Here is a 19,643-nt window from a genome sequence, read left to right as displayed (position 1 = left end):
TGGTAACTACAAACCATCTCTAAGTTTTAACCTCTACTGCCTGGTTAAATTGGTCAATAATTGGTTTTTAGCCAAATAATACAGATTATACCTCAAAAAAAAAAAAAAAAACAATCTAGAGGTATCACATTACCAGACTTCAGGACAAGTCTACAGTGATCAAAACAGCATGGTACTGGCACAAAAATTAAAATATAGATCTGTGGAATAGAAAACCTAAAGATGAAACCAGCCTCATATCACCATATGATCTTCAATAAACCAAAGCATACAGTGGGGAAAGGAATCTCTATTCAATAAATGGTGCTGGGAGAATTGTATAACCACATGTAAAAGACTGAAACTGGACCCACACCTCTCATCACTTATAAAAATTGACTCTCACTGGATAAAAGATTAAAATCCAAGACATGAAATGATAAATCAAGCTCTAAAAGAAAAGTGTGGGGAAAACCCTTTATGACACTGGCCCAGGATAAGATTTTATGAAGAAAACTTTGTTGGCAATCACAGCAACAACAAAAATAAACAAATGGGACTTAAGCTAAAAAACTTCTGCACAGCTAAGGACACAGTAATTAAAGCAAACAGACAACCTTCAGTGTGGGAAAAAATATTTGTATGTTATGAATCTAACAAAGACAACTATAACAACAACAAAAAAAAAGCCAAGTATTGTGGCGGGCACCGGTAGTCCCAGCTACTTGGGAAGCTGAGGCAAGAGGATCACTGCCCAAGAGTTTGAGGGTGCTGTGAACTGTGACGCCACGGCACTCTACTGAAGGCGACATAGTAAGACTCTATCTCAAAAAAAAAAATTACAGGAAAATATAAAATAAATCATTATTGCTGAGTAATAAGTTTATGGGCAATTTATTTTCCTCCTACTACAAGTGGATTAATATGCAGGAAGTTTCCTTTGAAACATGTAACTTACCAACATCGTATCTAGCCAAATCATCAGGCTCTGGTACTTGTCCGTCAATGTTTCCAAAATCATCACCACCAAGGAAAGATCTATCCTTAGGTGACTGACTAGAAAACAGAGCATGATATAAAGTAGACTGCCCACTTTTATTGGCGAAAGATTCCACAACCTCTTTTAAAAAATCTTGCTTGCCATGACTTAAGTTTAGCAACATGTGTCCTGAAAAACAAATTAAGTTATTTCTATCATTTAAAAAATACAGATTGTATTTGCTCACATCTCTATACTGTTTCATTTGCATATCCAAAGGGGAAATAACACGATTACTTCAGACCTAACTCTCCAACCCAAAAACTATAGATAGGTAACAAAAAGAATGCTTATGTAGAAAATAAATAGAATACAAGTTTAAGAGTATGTCTATATAAGAGAATAAAAAGGAGTATATATGAAAAATGCCAGAAGTTTCGAATTTTAAATAAAAAGTTTGGTATTTAAGTGGCCACACATGGATGTGATACATTGATTTTTCAACTTAGCTGATCAGAATCCTCCCTTAAAGGGCTTTTATGAAGTATTTTTTTCCAGGCCCCACTCCTAGAGTTTTTTATTCCATAGGTTTGAGGTGACAAATCTATTTCAAAAACATGTTCTGGATAAAGTACTGATGCATACTACAATGTATATAAATAAACTCTGAAAACCTGCTAAAAAAAAAAAAAAAGCCAGTCACAAAAGACTATGTACGTATCATATGATTCCATTTATAAGAAATGTCCAGGATAAGCAATTGAAAAGACAAAGTAGATTAGTGATTGCCTAGGGCTGAGACTTTTGGGAGAAATGAGAAGTGACTGCTGAGTATGGCATTTCTTTATGAAGTAATGAAAAAGTTCTAAGGTTAATTGTATGACAGTTGTACTTACTCTGTGAACATACTACAAACCACTAAACTGTACTCTTTAAATGAGTAAATTGTATAGTGTGTGAATGATACTACAATTAAACAGTTTTAAGAAAAAAATCCCTGGGCGGCGCCTGTGGCTCAAGGAGTAGGGCGCCGGTCCCATATGCCGGAGGTGGCAGGTTCAAACCTAGCCCCGGCCAAAAAAAAAAAAAAAGAAAAAAGAAAAAAATCCTCCTTGGGGTTAATTCCACTGATTAGGTTTCGTTATCACCAGGCTGTTGTCTCTCAGGAAACTTGCAGCAATAACTCTCAAGAATGTCCATGTCATTTCTTAAGGTCTGAAAGTCTAACTTTCAAAAAAAGGAAGGCTGTGGAACAGAAGAGCAAGGTGAACTCTGACCAAAAGCCCTACTATACTACAAACTAATGCTTACAGCAACTTTGATTTAATGCTGCTTCTTGCTCTTTAAAAAGTTTATTAAATTTTATTTTGAAATCGGTTCCTACAGAAATCATTACATTTCTTAGGTTCCTCTACTTGAGTCACTGGGCTACCCGACTACCTTCAAATTTGTACTTTAGCAAACTCACAGTAGTTACCCTAGTAGATCTTTAGAGTTTATCCCAAACAGTCAAAAATAGGAATAAAACCAAACATTCCAAGAGCCTAATAAATTTTAAATATAGATCTTCTATCTTTATCACCACATTCTTGTCTTTAAGAGAGAGACCCATGTCTTCATTTTAACACTGTATCTCCCTCACAGCAGTGTTTAAGAAGCAACTGGTGTTAAAGGACGGGCAAATCACTATTTAAACTTAGGTCAGGAAGTGCTCTGAAGTATTCTGAATGGAGGCTCTAACAGCTACGTAAAGGAAGGGTTAGGGAATTACCACTTACCTGGGAGCAAAGAATACACCATTTAGTCTAATCCCTTTTTCTAATCCCTTACCTTTATCTGACATGGCGAAATAAACAAATAGTTTTAATAAATTATATCCAGGACAGAAGATTTTATCATAAGATGTGCTATATAACAGTTAAAAGATAATTTTTCTCTTTAAATTTAAATCAGTTAAGTATTACTATTACCTGACTGGCTCAGACGATCATATGCCATCATTTCCAGCAGATTCTGTCCAGCTTCTCCTTTTATTAATTTAATCTTTGGTCTTGGAACCTAACAATTTTAGAATCAAAAATCTTAATTTGGTGATATCCATATTGCTAATAGTAAAATGCTCCAATTACACTGTACTGTTTTGATAATGAATAAAAAGTTAATCAATACTTGATCCTGCAAGTATCCTGCAAGTTAATCATACTTTGATCCTGCAATTCTTTCAGGCATTTATTCTTCCCCTAAATTTTCACATGTAAATTAGTACAAGTTATTCACTGCTAAATTATTTGGAATAGCATAGGAAAAAAAACAGCAAGAGCAATTTAATGTCCTGGTTTTAGGACCCTGGTTTAAAATAAACACCAAAATTACTTTACATACATTTAACAGAAGGTTTAAAATAAAAACCAAAATTACTTCACATATATTTAATACATTTAACAGAATAATATGCAAACATCAAAACTAATGAGTTCTAAAGCAAGAGGATTATTTGAGGCCAAGAGTTCAAGACCAGCATGGGTAATACAGCAAAACCCAATCTCTACAAAAAATAATAATTAAAAAAAAAAGAAATAGCCGGGCATCCCAGTGTGTATGCCTATAGTCCTAGATACTTAGAAGACTAAGGTGGGAGGATCCCGAGCCCAGTAGTTTCAGGTTACAATGACCTACAATCCACCCCACAGCGCTTCCGCCTAAGCCAAAGAGCAAACCCTGTCTCTTAATTAAAAAAAAAAAAAAAAAGGCTGGTGCAGTGGCTCACACCACAATCCCAGCACTCTAGGAGGCCAAGGGGTGAGGACTGCTTGAGCTCAGGAATTCAAGCTTGAGTAAAAGCGAGACCTCATCTCTAAAAGTAGCCAAGCATCTTGGCAGGTGCCTGTAGTCTCAGCTATTTGGAGACTGTGGCAAGAGGATCTCTTGAGTCCAAAAGTTTGAGGTTGTTGTGAGCTATAATGCCACAGCACTCTACTGAGGTCAACAAAGTAAGACTGTCTCAAAGCAAACAAAAACCAATGAGGATATTGGAGAAATCTCCAAGATACACTTCACAGAAATAAATCAAAGTAAACACAATGGCAGAACATTTTCCATATTTGTAAGTGAGAGGGTGTGTATGTGGGTTGACTTGCACGTGGCACGTATTGTTTTGCAAACTCACAAAAGAGTAATAACACTAGTTTCTCCAGGATGAAGAAATAATGACTAAGGACAGAAATAGAAGTCTTCACAGTATACCCTTACAAACTGCTAGAATTTTGAACCATGTGAATATAATCATCTGTCCAAAGATATAATCGTTGTTTTTTGTTTGTTTTTTTTTTTTTTTTTTTTTGAGACAGTCTCATTCTATTGCCCCTGGCTAGAGTGTGTGCATCATAGCTCACAGCAACATCAAACTCTTGGGATCAGGCGATTCTCCTGCCTCAGCTGCCAAGTAGCTGGGACTACAGGTGCCCACCACAATCCCAGCTCATTTTTCTATTTTAGAAGAGATGGGTCTCACTCTTGTTCACCTGGTCTCGAACTCCTGAGCTCAAGCAATCTGTCATGGCATTCCAGAGTGCTAGGATTACATGCATGAGCCACCACACCCAGCCTAATTTTTCAAAATAAATATATACCTTATCAACTTCTAAACTTATAATTTTATCAACTTCCTAAAAACTTTTCATTTTTAGCCAGGTGTTGTGGTGGGCGCCAACTACTCCGGAGGTTGATGCAAGGATTACTCAAGCCAGAAAGTTTGAGTTTGCTGTGAGCTATGATGCCACAGCACTCTACCCAAGGTGACAGAGTGAGACTGTCTCAAAATACAAAAAAAAAGTTCTGATTTTGAGTTTTACAAACGTTAGTATCACCTATTCTTCTACCTACCAGTTTAATAAACATGTCAAACTATATGACCTATCACAGTTGTTGAAAACATAAACAAAATATTGAGGTAATTTTTGTTTTCAAACTGACCTCAATCCAAAAACCTGGTGTCTTTTACAAAATTATTCGACGGCAGAATTTGTGACCAGTTAATTACTCAGTCAAATCATCTCTTTTTTTTTTTTTTTTTTTTTTTTTTTTTTTTTGGCCAGGGCTGGGTTTGAACCCGCCACCTCCGGCATATGGGATCGGCGCCCTACCCGCTGAGCCACAGGCGCCACCCAGTCAAATCATCTCAAGTCACCATTTCCTCACCTTAACTAAAAAGTTTCAAGTTTGACATTGTTAAATGTCCACTGAGAAACACATATTTCCAAGAGTGTGAAAATCTTACCATAAGTTAGCCTGATATAACTCATTAAATACCCAAAAGTCAGCAAACAAATACCTTTTATGCTTGCAATCATTTGATAATTAAGCTTTAAAATAAGCTGACAATAATAAATCCAAGCATCTAAGATATTTCTATTACATATACATTCCAAAGAAATATGTGGTACTTTAAAAAAAGAACACGATTAAGGTAGAATCTGCATACTAAAGTGAGAGAAATATGAAGAAAAGGAAGGTATTTGGCAGTACGTAAAACACGCCCATATGGAAGCAAAACATTTTTTAAGAAATGGGTTCTCACTATATTGCCCAGGCTGGTCTCAAACTTCTGGGTTCAAGCAATACTCTGGATTCCACAAAACAAATTTTTAAGAGAAAAGATGTATTATATACTTGCAGGTGTAAAAAATATTTCTGAATACCAAAAAAAAAAATATTAACAGTGGTTGTCTTTACATAGGTTGTCTGCTCTCTAAGGAGATTAGGGTGAATGGGTTAAGAAGAAGCCTACTTATAATTGAAGTAGTCAATTGAAGAAGACAACTACTCATAATTAAGACAGTTCACAGGCCGGCATGGTGGCTCACGCCAGCAATCCTAGTATTTTGGTACACTGAGGTGGGAGGACTGCTTGAGGCCAGCAGTTAAAGAGACCAGCCAGAGCAAGGGCAAGATCCTATCTGTACCAAAAAAAAAAAAAAAAAATAGCCAATAGTGGTGCACATGCCTGTAGTCCCAACTACTTGAGAGGCTGAGACACAAGGATCACTTGAGCCCAAGAGTCTGAGCTTACAGTCGGTTATGATGACCCCACTGCACCCTAGCCCAGGCGACAGAGTAAGACCCTGTCTTCTGTCCCCTCCCAAAAAAGTTCACAATTTAAAAGTTAACTGTATATAAGTAACTTTTAAAACTATACATTAAAACTTAATATTTTTTAAAATGTAGAAATTTCCATTAAAAATAAAAACTGTAAGCTACCTGAGAATTTCCATAAAAAACAAGCACTATTTAATGTTTATAAGAACTAAATTCACTGATTTTCACTAATATATTCCTTATGAACATAATGTCTCTACTGAAAATATAGCACTTGTATGCTGATTTTCAACGGAGTTTTAAAAAAATCTACATACCTCCTGTAAAGCTAACAATCATCTTTATAAGCTTGGCTTAATGCTCTTTTGGGAGACTGCTTGTATCTTTTCATTTAAAAAGTAATGTGAGCACATAAAAAAAATTAAAACTAGAGCAATGGGTTAGAAAAGAGATATTAGTCATCATCTGAAAACAATGTTTAATATTTTGGCTGTTTTCTTCCTGTATAAGAAAAGGTTTTATGTTTTCAAAGATTTATAAAGATATAGTTATATGTAATATATAACACGAGTACACTATCATAAATGTAATCTACATCATACTGTTATATATACACTTTTTTAATGATCATGCTTAAAAAGTAATCACATTTTTCTATTACAGTTTACATACCCATTCCCCCAAAAATTCTCATTAGGTATTTTGTTCAAGTCACATATATCTTTTTGAATCAAATTTACCATATTTGAGATTATGTCCTTATATATTTCCAGAAAAGGCAGAGTAAGATGATCAGACTCTTCCAAATGGTCTTCAAGTCACAGCAATGTAGATTGTCAACAGGAGTGCATCAATACACCTATTTTACCAGCCTCACCTGTTGTATATATCTTGGGTTTGTTTTTGCCCTATCAAAATTGAAAATTTCTTTGCAACTTGAATTCTACAGGTTTTTTCACATATTATTACATACCAACCATAATCTCCATTTGAAACACATGACAGTCTCAGTGAAATGTGTCAACCGTGCCCAAAATTGGAAAAGGCTTACCTGAAATGCTATGACATAGCACAGTGCAGCCAGCTCAGACAGAGCTCGCCACTGTACATCACTATGCTGACCCATCTTCAAAAGCAGAGAACCAGCATGCATGTAGAAATGTCCTTTCATTTCTAAGAAAGTAGCTGACAGTTCATCATTTCCACCCTCAGAAGATTTCACAGACTGAAGAGCACTATCAAAACTGTAATAATAAAATATTATACAGGTAGTCCATATGATTAATGTCCAATGATTATTGCATTGCAATTATTTAACTTAATATAAAATAATTTAAATTTCATCTTCTACATTCAAACTTCTAACAATTCTTATTTTCCATTTTAGAGATAATAAAACTGGTGCTTATTTTTACCCTGTATACTTCCTACACTTCAAGTTTAAACTCTAGAACAGGGGTTCTCAACCTTCCTAATGCCGCAGCCCTTTAATACAATTCCTGTGGGTCGCACAGCTTGAGAACCGCTGCTCTAGAATGTCTTACTCCCAGTTATTTCCAGCCCCCTAATCACAAAAAAGATACAAATCAAATAAAATTAGTGATTATAGGTGGACCTTTCATAATAACATCAAGATAAATGTTGGAAAACTGAAGTACCTTCTAGTTTCTTCCTGATCAGATGGTTTCATTATTCAATTCAATTCTCAATTACTCAAATTAGACATGCCATTTCGAAAATAATTATAATTGACAGACATTTGAATATCGACACTGTAACTTCCCCTTCTGACTATATAGGTGTAATTGCAGAGTTAAATAAATTACATTTCTTAGTATTATTATCTATAGTCTAATTAGTATTTCTAAATTTTAATTATCGTCAGAATCTTCACTTAGAAGAAAGAAAAGCAAAAGTAAACACTTAAATGTTGAATGTAATTTTAAAGCAGCTAATCCATGCAATAAAGATAGCACAGCAACAGGTGTATCTTCTAACGAATGAGGTCTGGGGCTCTCTGAGGGTTCTCAAACACTACATCAGGAGATTCATGAGGCTAAAATTATTTTTGCAATAACACCAAGAAATTTTTTATCATTCTTTCTCATGTATGTATATCTGAGTTTTCCAGAGCCTTTGTGACATGTAATAGTTTAACAGAGTGAAGGAGGAAGTTGATGAGACTCCAGCTGTGTTTTATTAAGCTAGATGTTAAAAAGATTTATAAAAATGCAGAACAATGCCACTCTTCTCATTATCTGTTTTATTGTTTTGGAAAATTTATTTTTCACAAAAAAATGCTACTATTATCATGTAATGGGATTATACTATTTAGTGAATTTTTAATTTCTCAATTTTAACTTTTAATAAATATAATACACATCAACAATAGAAATAACTCACAAAGATCCTAGATTTCCTCAAAAAGCATAAAAGGAACTTATGACTATATAAGACATACAAAATAAAACATCCTAAATATTTTCTAAAATAATCCAGAAGTTTTAGTTCTTTTGGATTTACCCATTACTTATCCTACCAATTTAGGACACTCACTACTTTTCTAAGAAAACTATCTACCTCCAACACTCAAGTGAAATGAACTTCTCTCTTTATGCCAGATGGGGAAAAAAGAATTTCCAAACAAAGGGATAATCTTAACCAAGAATCAGGTAAGCTTTTTCAAAAAAGGGTCAGATACTAATCTGGCTTTATAGGAATACAGTCTCTGTTATGTTCAATTCCACCCTTATAGTGTGTTAATTAGCCACAGATAACACATAAAGAGGCATGCTATCTTCCAATAAAACTTCATTTACAAAATTAGGCAAGAGGTGATAGTGGCACACAAGGTCTAATCAAAACCCTGCTCTAAACTAAAATGTTTACACAAATCCAAGTATGTTTTATTCAGTGGAATTATTTTTCATGCAATGCAGACACTGGTTTTCATAATCAAAGTTTAGAAAAACAGAAAAAGCATATATTTGAGTTATTGTTTCTAAGCTGAAACACTATATTCTGAAATCCTAGTGATGCTAAGTGCTCATTAGGATAAGCATCTAATGAACCTAACCATCTCATGACAAACTTTATTATTTGATCTTCATTAAGATTATCCCACTTTTTTGAGACATAAAATATGACATAACAGAATGTCCATTTTAAGGCTTGACTCTTTATTAAAAAGCTTGACAAAACTTATTCTTTAAATATAAGACTAATTTTAAATCAAGTCAGAACTGTAACAGTTCTCAAAATTAAAGTCATAAAAAACCATCTCCACAGAAAAAGAAAAATATAGTAAGATTTTCTCCAAGTATAACTCCTGGGTACATTATAGAAATAATGATGTAATAAAGAAGTTTACACCAATGAAATGAATTACTCTAAAAAGAAAATCTGTGTTTATACTACTTCCTTAAAGTCAACATACCTTTCCAGTAAGTCTCTACTTTCCTGCACATCTCTACTGGACAGTGTAAGATGCATGAGGTTAGCATAGGCCAGAAGTAAGTCTTTACTGGTTGCTTGCCAGTCACTTTTATCAGACTCCAAACACTGTAAAGATTCCAGATATTCCTGTATTGTAGAAAGAACAGTAATTTACAAAACTTTATCAAAAGTTAAGAAATTAACCATTAATTGACCTATAAATTCCTTTGCTTACTCCTATCACATTATGTGAAACTATACTTATTATCATGAGTCTTATAAATAAAAACACCGAAAACATACACATTAACTATATTTATGTCCCTAACCTCCCCTTTGTAAACTCAAATGATCCTGGTAAAAAATTCATATCATTGAAAGAAATTTAAGTCTTAGGGGACACTGCTTAAGAATGAGAGATATCCTGTAGTCCTAGCTGCTCGGGAGGCTGAGGCAAGAGAATCGCGTAAGCCCAAGAGTTAGAGGTTGCTGTGAGCCGTGTGACGCCACAGCACTCTACCCAAGGGCGGTACAGTGAGACTCTGTCTCTACAAAAAAAAAAGAGAGAGATGTATGCTAATTGTCTACATAACATGGAACTATAGAGACCCAATAGCTTTTACCTACCTTAAGGGTCTGTACAACACACATGTTCCATTCTAAACTTGAACGCAAAGCTATGTTCCTCTCTGCCTCATGGCAGTGAGCCACAGCATCCTTCAATCTTTTATTTGTGCGATACAACTCCACTAGTCGGATGTTCACATGGACATCATCAGGCCTTGCATAAAGTTCTGACTGAATCAAGTCAAAAAGTTTATTCCATCCATCTTCACCTTTACAATCCAAAAGCTGTTCCTATTTGGGGGGAAAGAATCATTGAGAGTAATGCCTGTGCAATATTACACAGGCCATGGTCCATATGAGCACCATTCCTCAATGGCCTAGCTTTAGGATGATGCTGCCAAAAGTACCATCCTACATTCATTATTAGTCCCTTCACAGAGTTGCTTACATCCCAGAAGCTAATCCTGAATAACTTTTTGAGGAAAGAAGCATCTGGGATTACTGTAATGGCTGTATTTGCACCCATACTCACCTGAGAGACTTCCAGGATTACTGCCCCATGCTCCTGTACACCTCAGTCACCATCAGAAGCCTAGACTTCTCCAGCAAATGCTCAGCAGCAAGAGCCTCATCATCTTCAAAGTGCTCTGTACTATGCTCCCTAAATCTGACTTCTTCCCTTCCCATCCCCTCTGCCCTTGCTGTTCTATCTTCATCCCCTTCTCAAAGCACTGCCACTACCTCCTGGCCTTAACTGAAAAGGAAACCATCTCACATTAGCTCCACCACCTGTCTACCACGATTGCTTTATTATCTCCGAGCCTATGTACAAGACAATGTGAGGCTGGAATAAAACACTCTTTGTCCATAACAACTATCACTGGTTTTAGCAATGAAAAGAATATAACAGTGGTATTAGCAATTAAAAGAATATACCAGATACACAATAGCTTAGCTACTCAGTTCTTTAATGATATCATTTCCAGAAAATCGTATTCTGCTCCAACCTCTGCCTTCCATTTGCCACTGACAAAGGGTCTTCAAAATCTGTATTTGGTCATACCAAAAGAACACCAGCATTATGAGTACTTTCTAAAAATCCTATGATATGCAAGAGAAAAAGCCTTCTCACCAGTAATATTTTTATTCTTTAAACAAATGCCAGAAAATTATTTACCTTAGTAAGTCTTATATTGCAAGAGAAATAAAATTACTTTTCCCAAGCCATTCTAAATGTGTCTATTAGAGAAAAACAAAAAACTAAACAAACAAACAAAAACAATAAAGTGAAATTACCTTGCATAACAGTTATAAATCTCATGGATTTCAATTACAAAAAATGCGGAAAAAAATCTAACAAAATAAAGTTGTACTTCCCAACCCTCTGGGATGATGAGGCGAGCGGATTGCTTGGGCTCAGGAGTTCAAGCCCAGCCTAAGGAAGAGCAAGACCCTATCTTTAAAAATAGCTGGAGGCTGTGGCGGGTGCCTGTAGTCCCTGCTACTTGGGACGCTGAGGCAAGAGGATCACTGGAGCCCAGGAGTTTGTGGTTTCTGTGAGCTATGACAACAGGGCACTCTACTGAGGGTATCAAAGTGAAACTATGTTTCAAGAAAAAAAAAAAGAAGAAAAAGAAAAAAACGTTATTAAGAAAAACCAAGAATAAATCAGGATGCTTCAGAAGTATCTCTACATTTTTTAGACAGCCAAAAAAATAAAACCCTACTGGGGTGGCTCCTGTGCCTCAAAGGGGTAGGGCTCTGGCCCCAGATGCCGGAGGTGGCAGGTTCAAACCCAGCCCCGGCCAAAAACTGCAAAAAAAAAAAAAAAAGAGAGAGATAAAAGAAAATAATTTAAAAATAAATAAATAAAACCCTACCATAATATATGTTTCTTAACACTACTGACGCAAATGGACTGAACTGACATGGCAAATATAGGAATCGTGTTTGAAGCATAACACAGATAATGTGGTAAAGAAACCTGCACAATTAATCCTAACACTTTAGATTAGTATTTTAAATCATCCTTGTTTGGCTGAGATCAGAGGATCACTTGAGGTCAGAGGAGTTCATAACTAAGCAGAGGAAAGGCTGATATCGTCTCTATCTACTAAACTAGAAAAATTAACCAGGCATAGTGGTATGCAGCTATAGTCCCAGCTACTCAGGAGGCTGCAGCAGGAAGACTGCTTGAGCGCAGACATTTGAGGTTGCTGTGAGCTAGGCTGAGGCCATGGCACTCTAAGCCCAGGCAACAGAGCTAGACTCTGTCTCAAAAAAAAAAAAAAAAAAAGGGCGGCACCTATGGCTCAAGGAGTAGGGCGCTGGTCCCATATGCCGGAGGTGGTGGGTTCAAACCCAGCCCTGGTCAAAAAAACCACCAAAAAAAAAAAAAATCAAGCTGCTTATCATAGGGCAGAAAGAAGCTTCATGTTACCAATATTTATCTCTAGGAGCTTTTAAAATGTTTTTTCAGATTTAAGAATCTGTGCATGATTGTTCACAGCAGATGAACAAAGACAAAAACTAGAAACAATCATTAGAAGTGAATGGCTAAATTGGGAAAACACTGCACAGCAATAAAGGAACAAGCTATTGATACACAAAACTGAGATGTATCTCATGGGGCCTTGGTGTGTGTCACACTTTATGGGGGCAAGACATGATTGCAAGAGGGACTTTACCTAACAATTGCAATCAGTGTAACCTGGCTTATTGTACCCTCAATGAATCCCCAACAATAAAAAAAAAAAAAAAAACTGAGATGTACCTCAAAGGTCACTTTGCTGACTGGAAAAAACCTAACCTCAAAAGGTCATATACTTCATGATTCCATTTATATAACATTTTGAAATTATAAAAGTACAGAGATGGAGAACAGATTAACTTACCAGATTAGGGATGATGTGGAGGAGGGGGTGGGTGGAAATATAACATGGGTGGCATGGTGGGTGGTAAGGGAGTACTTGTATATCTTGGCTACATGTGATAAAATGGAACCATACACACATTTAGTACCTGTATCAAATTCCTGCTTTTGACACAGTACCATAATTACATAAGAAATGAGCTGAGCATCGCTTATCCAAAATGCTTAAGGAAATCTGTTTCCTTGAGGGAACACCACAAGCACATTAGGGTTACATTATATAATTATTCAACACCACATAAATGTTCCCATTAAAATGACCACCTAAAATAATAACCAATTTATTACAGGCTTCACAGACTGTGAGCTTAATTAACATTCGTAGCAAAGGGCCTGCTCTACTACCCCTTTTAAACGTAAACTTAGGTTGAAATGCCTATTGAGATGTTTTGAATCTCCTAATTAAGCTAAGAGTTTGTGGGTTTTTTTAAACTTCAAAAATATGTATTTTTTTAAAGTTTGGAAACAGTAAAAAAATAAATAGAAATAAATGTTTGGATCCAGAATTATTATTTTGAATAACACATTTTTTTTTTCACATTTTTAGAATGTTTGCATGATACTTCGGTAGAGCATTCCAAATCTGAAAATCCAAAATCCAAAATGATCCAATGAACATTCCCTTTGAGTGGCATGACAGCACTCAAAAAGTTTCAAATTTTCGAGCATTTCAGATTTTGGATTTGGGCTGCTCAATTCGTATGATCATTAGCAAAAACTATAGGTTACACAGGACCTTTCTGAACGATCTTTGCAATTTCCCGTGGGAAAAAAATGTATAATTATTTCAAAACAAGAATTCTATCAGAAACATGAATGGGGGCAGGAGGGCTACTAAAGACAACACTCACTTATAATTCATTTAATACTGTACATACATAATAATGTAGGAAAAATGTTATGTAACACTGTAAATGTGTTTGTCAATTTAAAGTGTATTTGTCAAACACATTTCGAAAGGCTTTCTCCAAAGGAGAAAGTTACTTAGTAAACTATATTTTACTCAATAAAGAGTAACAATCAGGCAGTAGGGTAGCTCAGGCCTATAATTCTAGCACTCTGGTGGCCGAGGCAGGTGGATTGCCTGACCTCAAGACCAGTCTTGAGCAAGAGTAAGACCCCTGTGGCTCAAGTGGCTAAGGCACCAGCCACATACACCTGAGCTGGCAGGTTCGAATCCACCCCAGCCTGTCAAACTACAATGATGACTGCAACCAAAAAATAGCTGGGCGTTGTGGCACGCGCCTGTACTCCAAGCTACTTGGGAGACAGAGCCCAGGAGCTGGAGGTTGCTGTGAGCTGTGATGCCACAGCACTCTACCCAGGGCCATAGCCTGAGGCTCTGTCTCAAAAAAAAAAAAAAAAAGTGAGACCCTATCTCTAAAAATAGCTGGGTGTTGTGGTGGGCATCTGTAGTTCCAGCTACTTGGGAGGCTAAAGCAAGAGAATCGCTTTGAGCCCAGGAGTTTGAGGTTGCTGTGAGCTATGACACCCTGGCACTCTACCAAGGGCGACCAAATAAGACTCTTTTTTTTTTTTTTTTTTGAGACAGAGAATAACAATCAGGACCAGTTAATATATTAGCAAGAACTTCTTATCGTTTTCAGTAATTACTCCTAACATACTAAAGCGATCATCTTTGTATATTTTGCTAGAACATCTCACTATCCCAGAAGACAATACTTTACATTTTTAGACAATAATTAATAGAAAACTTTTCTTTATAATCCTATACTTGTCATCCTATAGTAATTTTAACCTAATGAAGCAAAAATGTTATACCAGAGTTTAAATCCTTGCTCCACCATTAGCTACTAAACTATAAAATCCCTACAATATTAAATATTTCAAGGGTAAAGGAGATAGTAAAGCTTAACAGTGCCTAGTAAAATAGCAGATGCTCAGAAAGGTTATAATGATTTTTGTTAAAGAAAAATTTTAAAGGAAACACTCCAGTTCACGGTTTGCAACTGTTATTTAAGCTCCAAACACTACAAAAAGTTGTGTCTTTAATATGTTTTATCAGGTTTTTATTTTTTTTACCTTTAGTTTATAAATTGCTGGACTTCCTGGAAAAAGTTTAGCTGCTCTTTCAACCCAGTATTTTGCTCGTCCATCAGTAACATCATTTTTACAAAGCAATTCTGCGATCTTCAACACAAGATCTTTTTGTGTTGGATTTAATTCCACTGAACGCTGATATTAGAAAAGAAATTAAAAATTAATAAATAAACTGCATGTATATAACTATAGACTCAAAGATTAAAAAATTATCATTGCACCCATTAAAAACTCTAGTACTAGAGGATAACTTATTATTTCACAGTTGTTAAAATTAAAGTGTTTTTAAGTGAATTTTCTGGACATGAATCAAATCAAAAATGATGTTTTATTAGGTGAATGTGAAACACACATACGCAAACACTATTTCTGACCATGTTAGACTTAAAATTTATAGGTGGTGAATTATAGTGTACTTTGGGCCCAATAATTTTAATTCAGCTCCAAGCCACATTGCTTAACAGTACTGTACTACGATATCAATGCTTGCTTTAATGACATCCATAAAATATGTAACTTGCTCATTACATAAATTATTCTGGGCATCATGTGTGTGGTTGTGCAAAGGCTGTATTTTAATCCTATTATTTACCTTATAACATTCAACAGCTTTGTCTGTGTTTTCCTCTACTTCATAAAGAAGACCCAGAAATCTGTGAGCTTTGGGATCCCTCTCTTGCACATTAATATACGTAGATATGTATCTGTTTTAAAATAATACAAAAGGAAATAATCTTTAAATGAAGTTAAAACTACTTAAGTGTTAACTGAAGAGTACATTTGAAACCAAAGCAATCACTATATATTGTTATTCGATGGACTATCACTATTTACTTAAACTGAAACATGCACAAAACTCAGAAGTATTTATAGAAAGAAATGGATAATATTTAAAACACAGAGTTGACAACATACTCATTCTACCATTAAATGCCACATTTACCAAATATTATTTCCAATGTCGTCCACACTTAAGAAATAAACATACAGAGTGGCTATAAATTTTATGTGTAATTTTAAATTGCACACAAACGTTATGGACACCCTGCATAAATTGCATTTTCTTCCTGATCACATTTGTTAAAGAACTAAAAAATATTGCATATAAATCAGAAAACTGATTACAGTTAACATTTTTAAAGTTATCATATTGCAAAATACCAAGGAGTAAAAATTTCCCAAATAATAACAGAGAAATTACATATCTTTTAAACAAGAAAATTATTTCTAACACTACCATCCCCAGTTAAAATTGAAAAGAAGAAAAATTACTAACTACGAGTAAGTAAATACAGATAATTTCCACTTCATAAATCAAGTAACAACTGAATAAGTAAATATCCTTATGTTCAATGACAATGTTATCTATCATAAAAGAAATTAGACCAAAGATGGAAACTACTGGAGAAGTCTCACATTAACAAGGAATAAAGGGGCGGCGCCTGTGGCTCAGTGAGTAAGGCACCAGTCCCATATACCAAGGGTGGCGGGTTCAAACTCAGCCCCAGCCAAACTGCAACAACAACAAAAATAGCTGGTGGGCCTTGTGAGGGATGCCTGTAGTCCCAGCTACTAGGGAGGTTGAGGCAAGAGAACCGCCTAAGCCCAGGAACTGGAGGTTGCTGTGAGCTGTGTGATACCTCGACACTCTACCGAGGGCGATTAAGTGAGACTCTGTCTCAAAAAAAAAAAAGAATAAAGGTTAACAGCTCCAGTGTCGCTAGTTACATAAAGTACCACCAAATAAAGCCCCATTTTACTTTTGTGTCAGCATTTCCATCTTTCTGCCTTTACTAGCCTGTCTCCCTCCTAATTTCCAGCTTTAAGCCATGCCAACACAGGAACTCAGAATCATCAAGCTTCTTAGCCCTAAGGAAGAGACAAAACCTCAGAGTGTCACATATTAGTTCAATCGAAGATCTTTCACACAAGCTATTCTCCTGCCCAGTAATTGCAGTTTTATTCTGTATTCACTGCTCTTTTCCAGCTGACTAAAGTTATCAAATATGTAACCAAAAAGAAATAAAGATATAGGCAGGGTTCTCTTTTAATGCAAGACAGATTTTTAGACAAAGTATTCTTTTTTTTCTTTTGTAGTTGAGATTTTATTGGTTGTGTTGAGCATCAGTAGAGACATTTCAATTTGTACAAAATTCTTAACATATGTACCCAAAATCTAAAAAGCCATTAATTGTAATGCTTTTTTAAACAGTTATTCCAGTGACTTTCCATATTAAAATTTGGAGGCAAATTTTCCTTAAGAGGATATCAAGTACCAGTATCTTCAAATGTTGATAAAATGTTATGTTAAGTCCCACCAATTCCACGATTTACTACCATATATGCTACATACTCAAATTTTCAGTCCTTCACAGCACAGTGACAAAGTTATTAGGAAAATAAGACTATCACAACCAAAGATGTTACACAGTGTACATAGTTCTGACACAGAAAGCCATGATTACAGGAGTGGTTTTCTTTAGGAAACAATTCTACTAAAAAACAACACGAGAATAGAAGTAATTTAAAATGTTCAAGACATTAAATGCATGACTGGGACTCCATACTGCCATTTAGTATGCTTTGTATTACAGGATATAAAAACTAACCCTCATCCATGGAATGTTAAGGTGACACTCAAGACAGTCAAAGCCTCCCATAATTCAACATCCCACACTATTTTCTGGTTGTACCAGAAAAATAAATAACCAGCAAATGATTTCACCTCTTTAAAAAAAAGCATTTACACTCAAAAATGGGATGAGGTGAGATTTTTCTCCTTCTTAAAAATGTTTCTAGAGCTACTAAAAAACTTGCATTTACAAAATAGTTGATAAAAATATTCCTCTGGATTGTACAAGGGAGGCAGGGACCACTGATAAGACATGGTATATGATATTAATCAGACTTTGCTTCTTTCTCTCCTGCTTCATCAGCAGCTGGATTCTCAGTTTTAGTCTCTCCGGTTTCAGCTGGTAAATTTTCTTTGGTTTCTTGGTTAGCCACTTCCACCTGCTTTGCTCCTCTTTTCCCTTTTAGTTGCAATTTTTGTCTGAAGATTTATCCCTTGCTGCTGCCTTTTTTGGTTTCGTTTCCACTTTCACAGGAGCAGGTTTAGCCAACAACCCCACTGACCTCCTCTTGGGCTCTTCCTTCCCAGCACCTTGGGCAGAGCAGACCCTCTTCGGCATCTTGGCAGCGGGCAGGGTGCAGCGTGCCGGGTGCCTGTGGGCAGTGGTGCGCTGAGAACCTTTACCAAGCTGCGCTGCCTGGCCATGGCCACTGCTGTTCCTCTGGCTGCCAGAGCTGCTGAGACGGGCCTGCTGCAGGCAGTGGGAGAGCCAACCGGAAGGAATTGGATTGGAAGCCCGCCTCCTATTCTCCCCACTAGACAAAGTATTCTAAGTCAAACAATTTCTTTTACTAGGTATGGTATAAACAAGCAGCAGTATGCAGAAAATACTCATTCTATGATCAATCTCAGCTAGGCTGGTCCTTAATAACAATCTGTAAGTGATGAATCCCTTATTCCAGGATACACTTAGGAAGAATTGCTAAAGAATATATTTTAATCTATTTCAAAGAACATGAGGAAAGGCACTGATTTCAAAAAACTAATACATGTTTACAGGTTATACTTACTTTTTAGCAAGATCATATTCTTTAGCTTCATAATACAACTTTGCAAAATAGAATCCTTTCATTGACTTCTAAAAAAAAAAAAAAGTTATTTTATTTTTCACATAGAAATACTTTTTTCCAAAGGACTAAAAATTGGTCCTAATAAAACCATTAAATTATTTTGAGTTCATCTAAAAGGTAAAAATTTTTTTAATTAACTGAAAAATTCATGTATATTCTGAAAGTCAACATTCCATGTTTTATAATTCCTTTCATAAAAATAAATTCAAGACTAGCAAGACAAGCAAACAAGAGAAGAATCTATGTCAGCCTTGGAAACCTTAGAAACCATGTGGTACCTCTCTCTCACTTTACAAACAGGTAAACACTCTATTTTTCTACTACGTGTAAGCCTTTATGAAGAATAAACAAGTACAGGCAGCGCCTGTGGCTCAAAGGAGTACGGCGCCAGCCCCATATGTCACAGGTGGTGGGTTCAAACCCAGGCCCGACCAAAAAACGGCAAAAAAAAAAAAGAATAAACAAGTACTTCAGACCCATTAAGGCACCGGGGATTCCTGGTCTATGTACTATTTTTCTCTACAGATAAAATAGGTTATACACACACACACAGTGCTAAAAAATGTATATGCATTTAAGAAAGGAAAAATTGGGCGGCGCCTGTGGCTCAGTCGGTAAGGTGCCGGCCCCATATACCGAGGGTGGCGGGTTCAAACCTGACCCCGGCCAAACTGCAACCAAAAAATAGCTGGGTGTTGTGGCGGGCGCCTGTAGTCCCAGCTACTCAGGAGGCTGAGGCAAGAGAATTGCTTAAGCCCAGGAGTTGGAGTTGCTGTGAGCTGTGTGAGGCCACGGCACTCTACCGAGGGCCATAAAGTGAAACTCTGTCTCTACCCAAAAAAAAAAAAAAAAAAGAAAGGAAAAATTACAAGAGATACAAGATAACACATGTTC

General features: G+C 36.0%; 1 protein-coding gene across 4 annotated transcripts in view; it reads right to left on the bottom strand.

Moving 5' to 3' along the window:
• LOC128582998 (E3 SUMO-protein ligase RanBP2-like) overlaps positions 1-19,643 on the bottom strand; it is a 99,991-nt gene that overhangs the window by 62,078 nt on the left and 18,270 nt on the right. For all 4 annotated transcript variants that reach the window (XM_053586773.1, XM_053586774.1, XM_053586776.1 and 1 more), the window contains exons 2-9: positions 18,690-18,757; positions 15,640-15,751; positions 15,030-15,182; positions 10,115-10,345; positions 9,489-9,634; positions 7,104-7,296; positions 2,929-3,016; positions 938-1,147 (exon numbers count right to left, since the gene is read on the bottom strand). In XM_053586773.1, coding sequence (XP_053442748.1) covers positions 938-1,147; positions 2,929-3,016; positions 7,104-7,296; positions 9,489-9,634; positions 10,115-10,345; positions 15,030-15,182; positions 15,640-15,751; positions 18,690-18,757 — 1,201 coding nt within the window. The remainder of the gene's footprint in view (positions 1-937; positions 1,148-2,928; positions 3,017-7,103; positions 7,297-9,488; positions 9,635-10,114; positions 10,346-15,029; positions 15,183-15,639; positions 15,752-18,689; positions 18,758-19,643) is intronic.

Source organism: Nycticebus coucang, chromosome 4 (assembly GCF_027406575.1).
Source record: "Nycticebus coucang isolate mNycCou1 chromosome 4, mNycCou1.pri, whole genome shotgun sequence".
NCBI classification, from domain to species: Eukaryota; Metazoa; Chordata; class Mammalia; order Primates; family Lorisidae; genus Nycticebus; species Nycticebus coucang.
The sequence above is the reverse complement of the archived record's forward strand: the minus strand, read 5'-3'. Positions and strand labels throughout refer to the sequence as shown.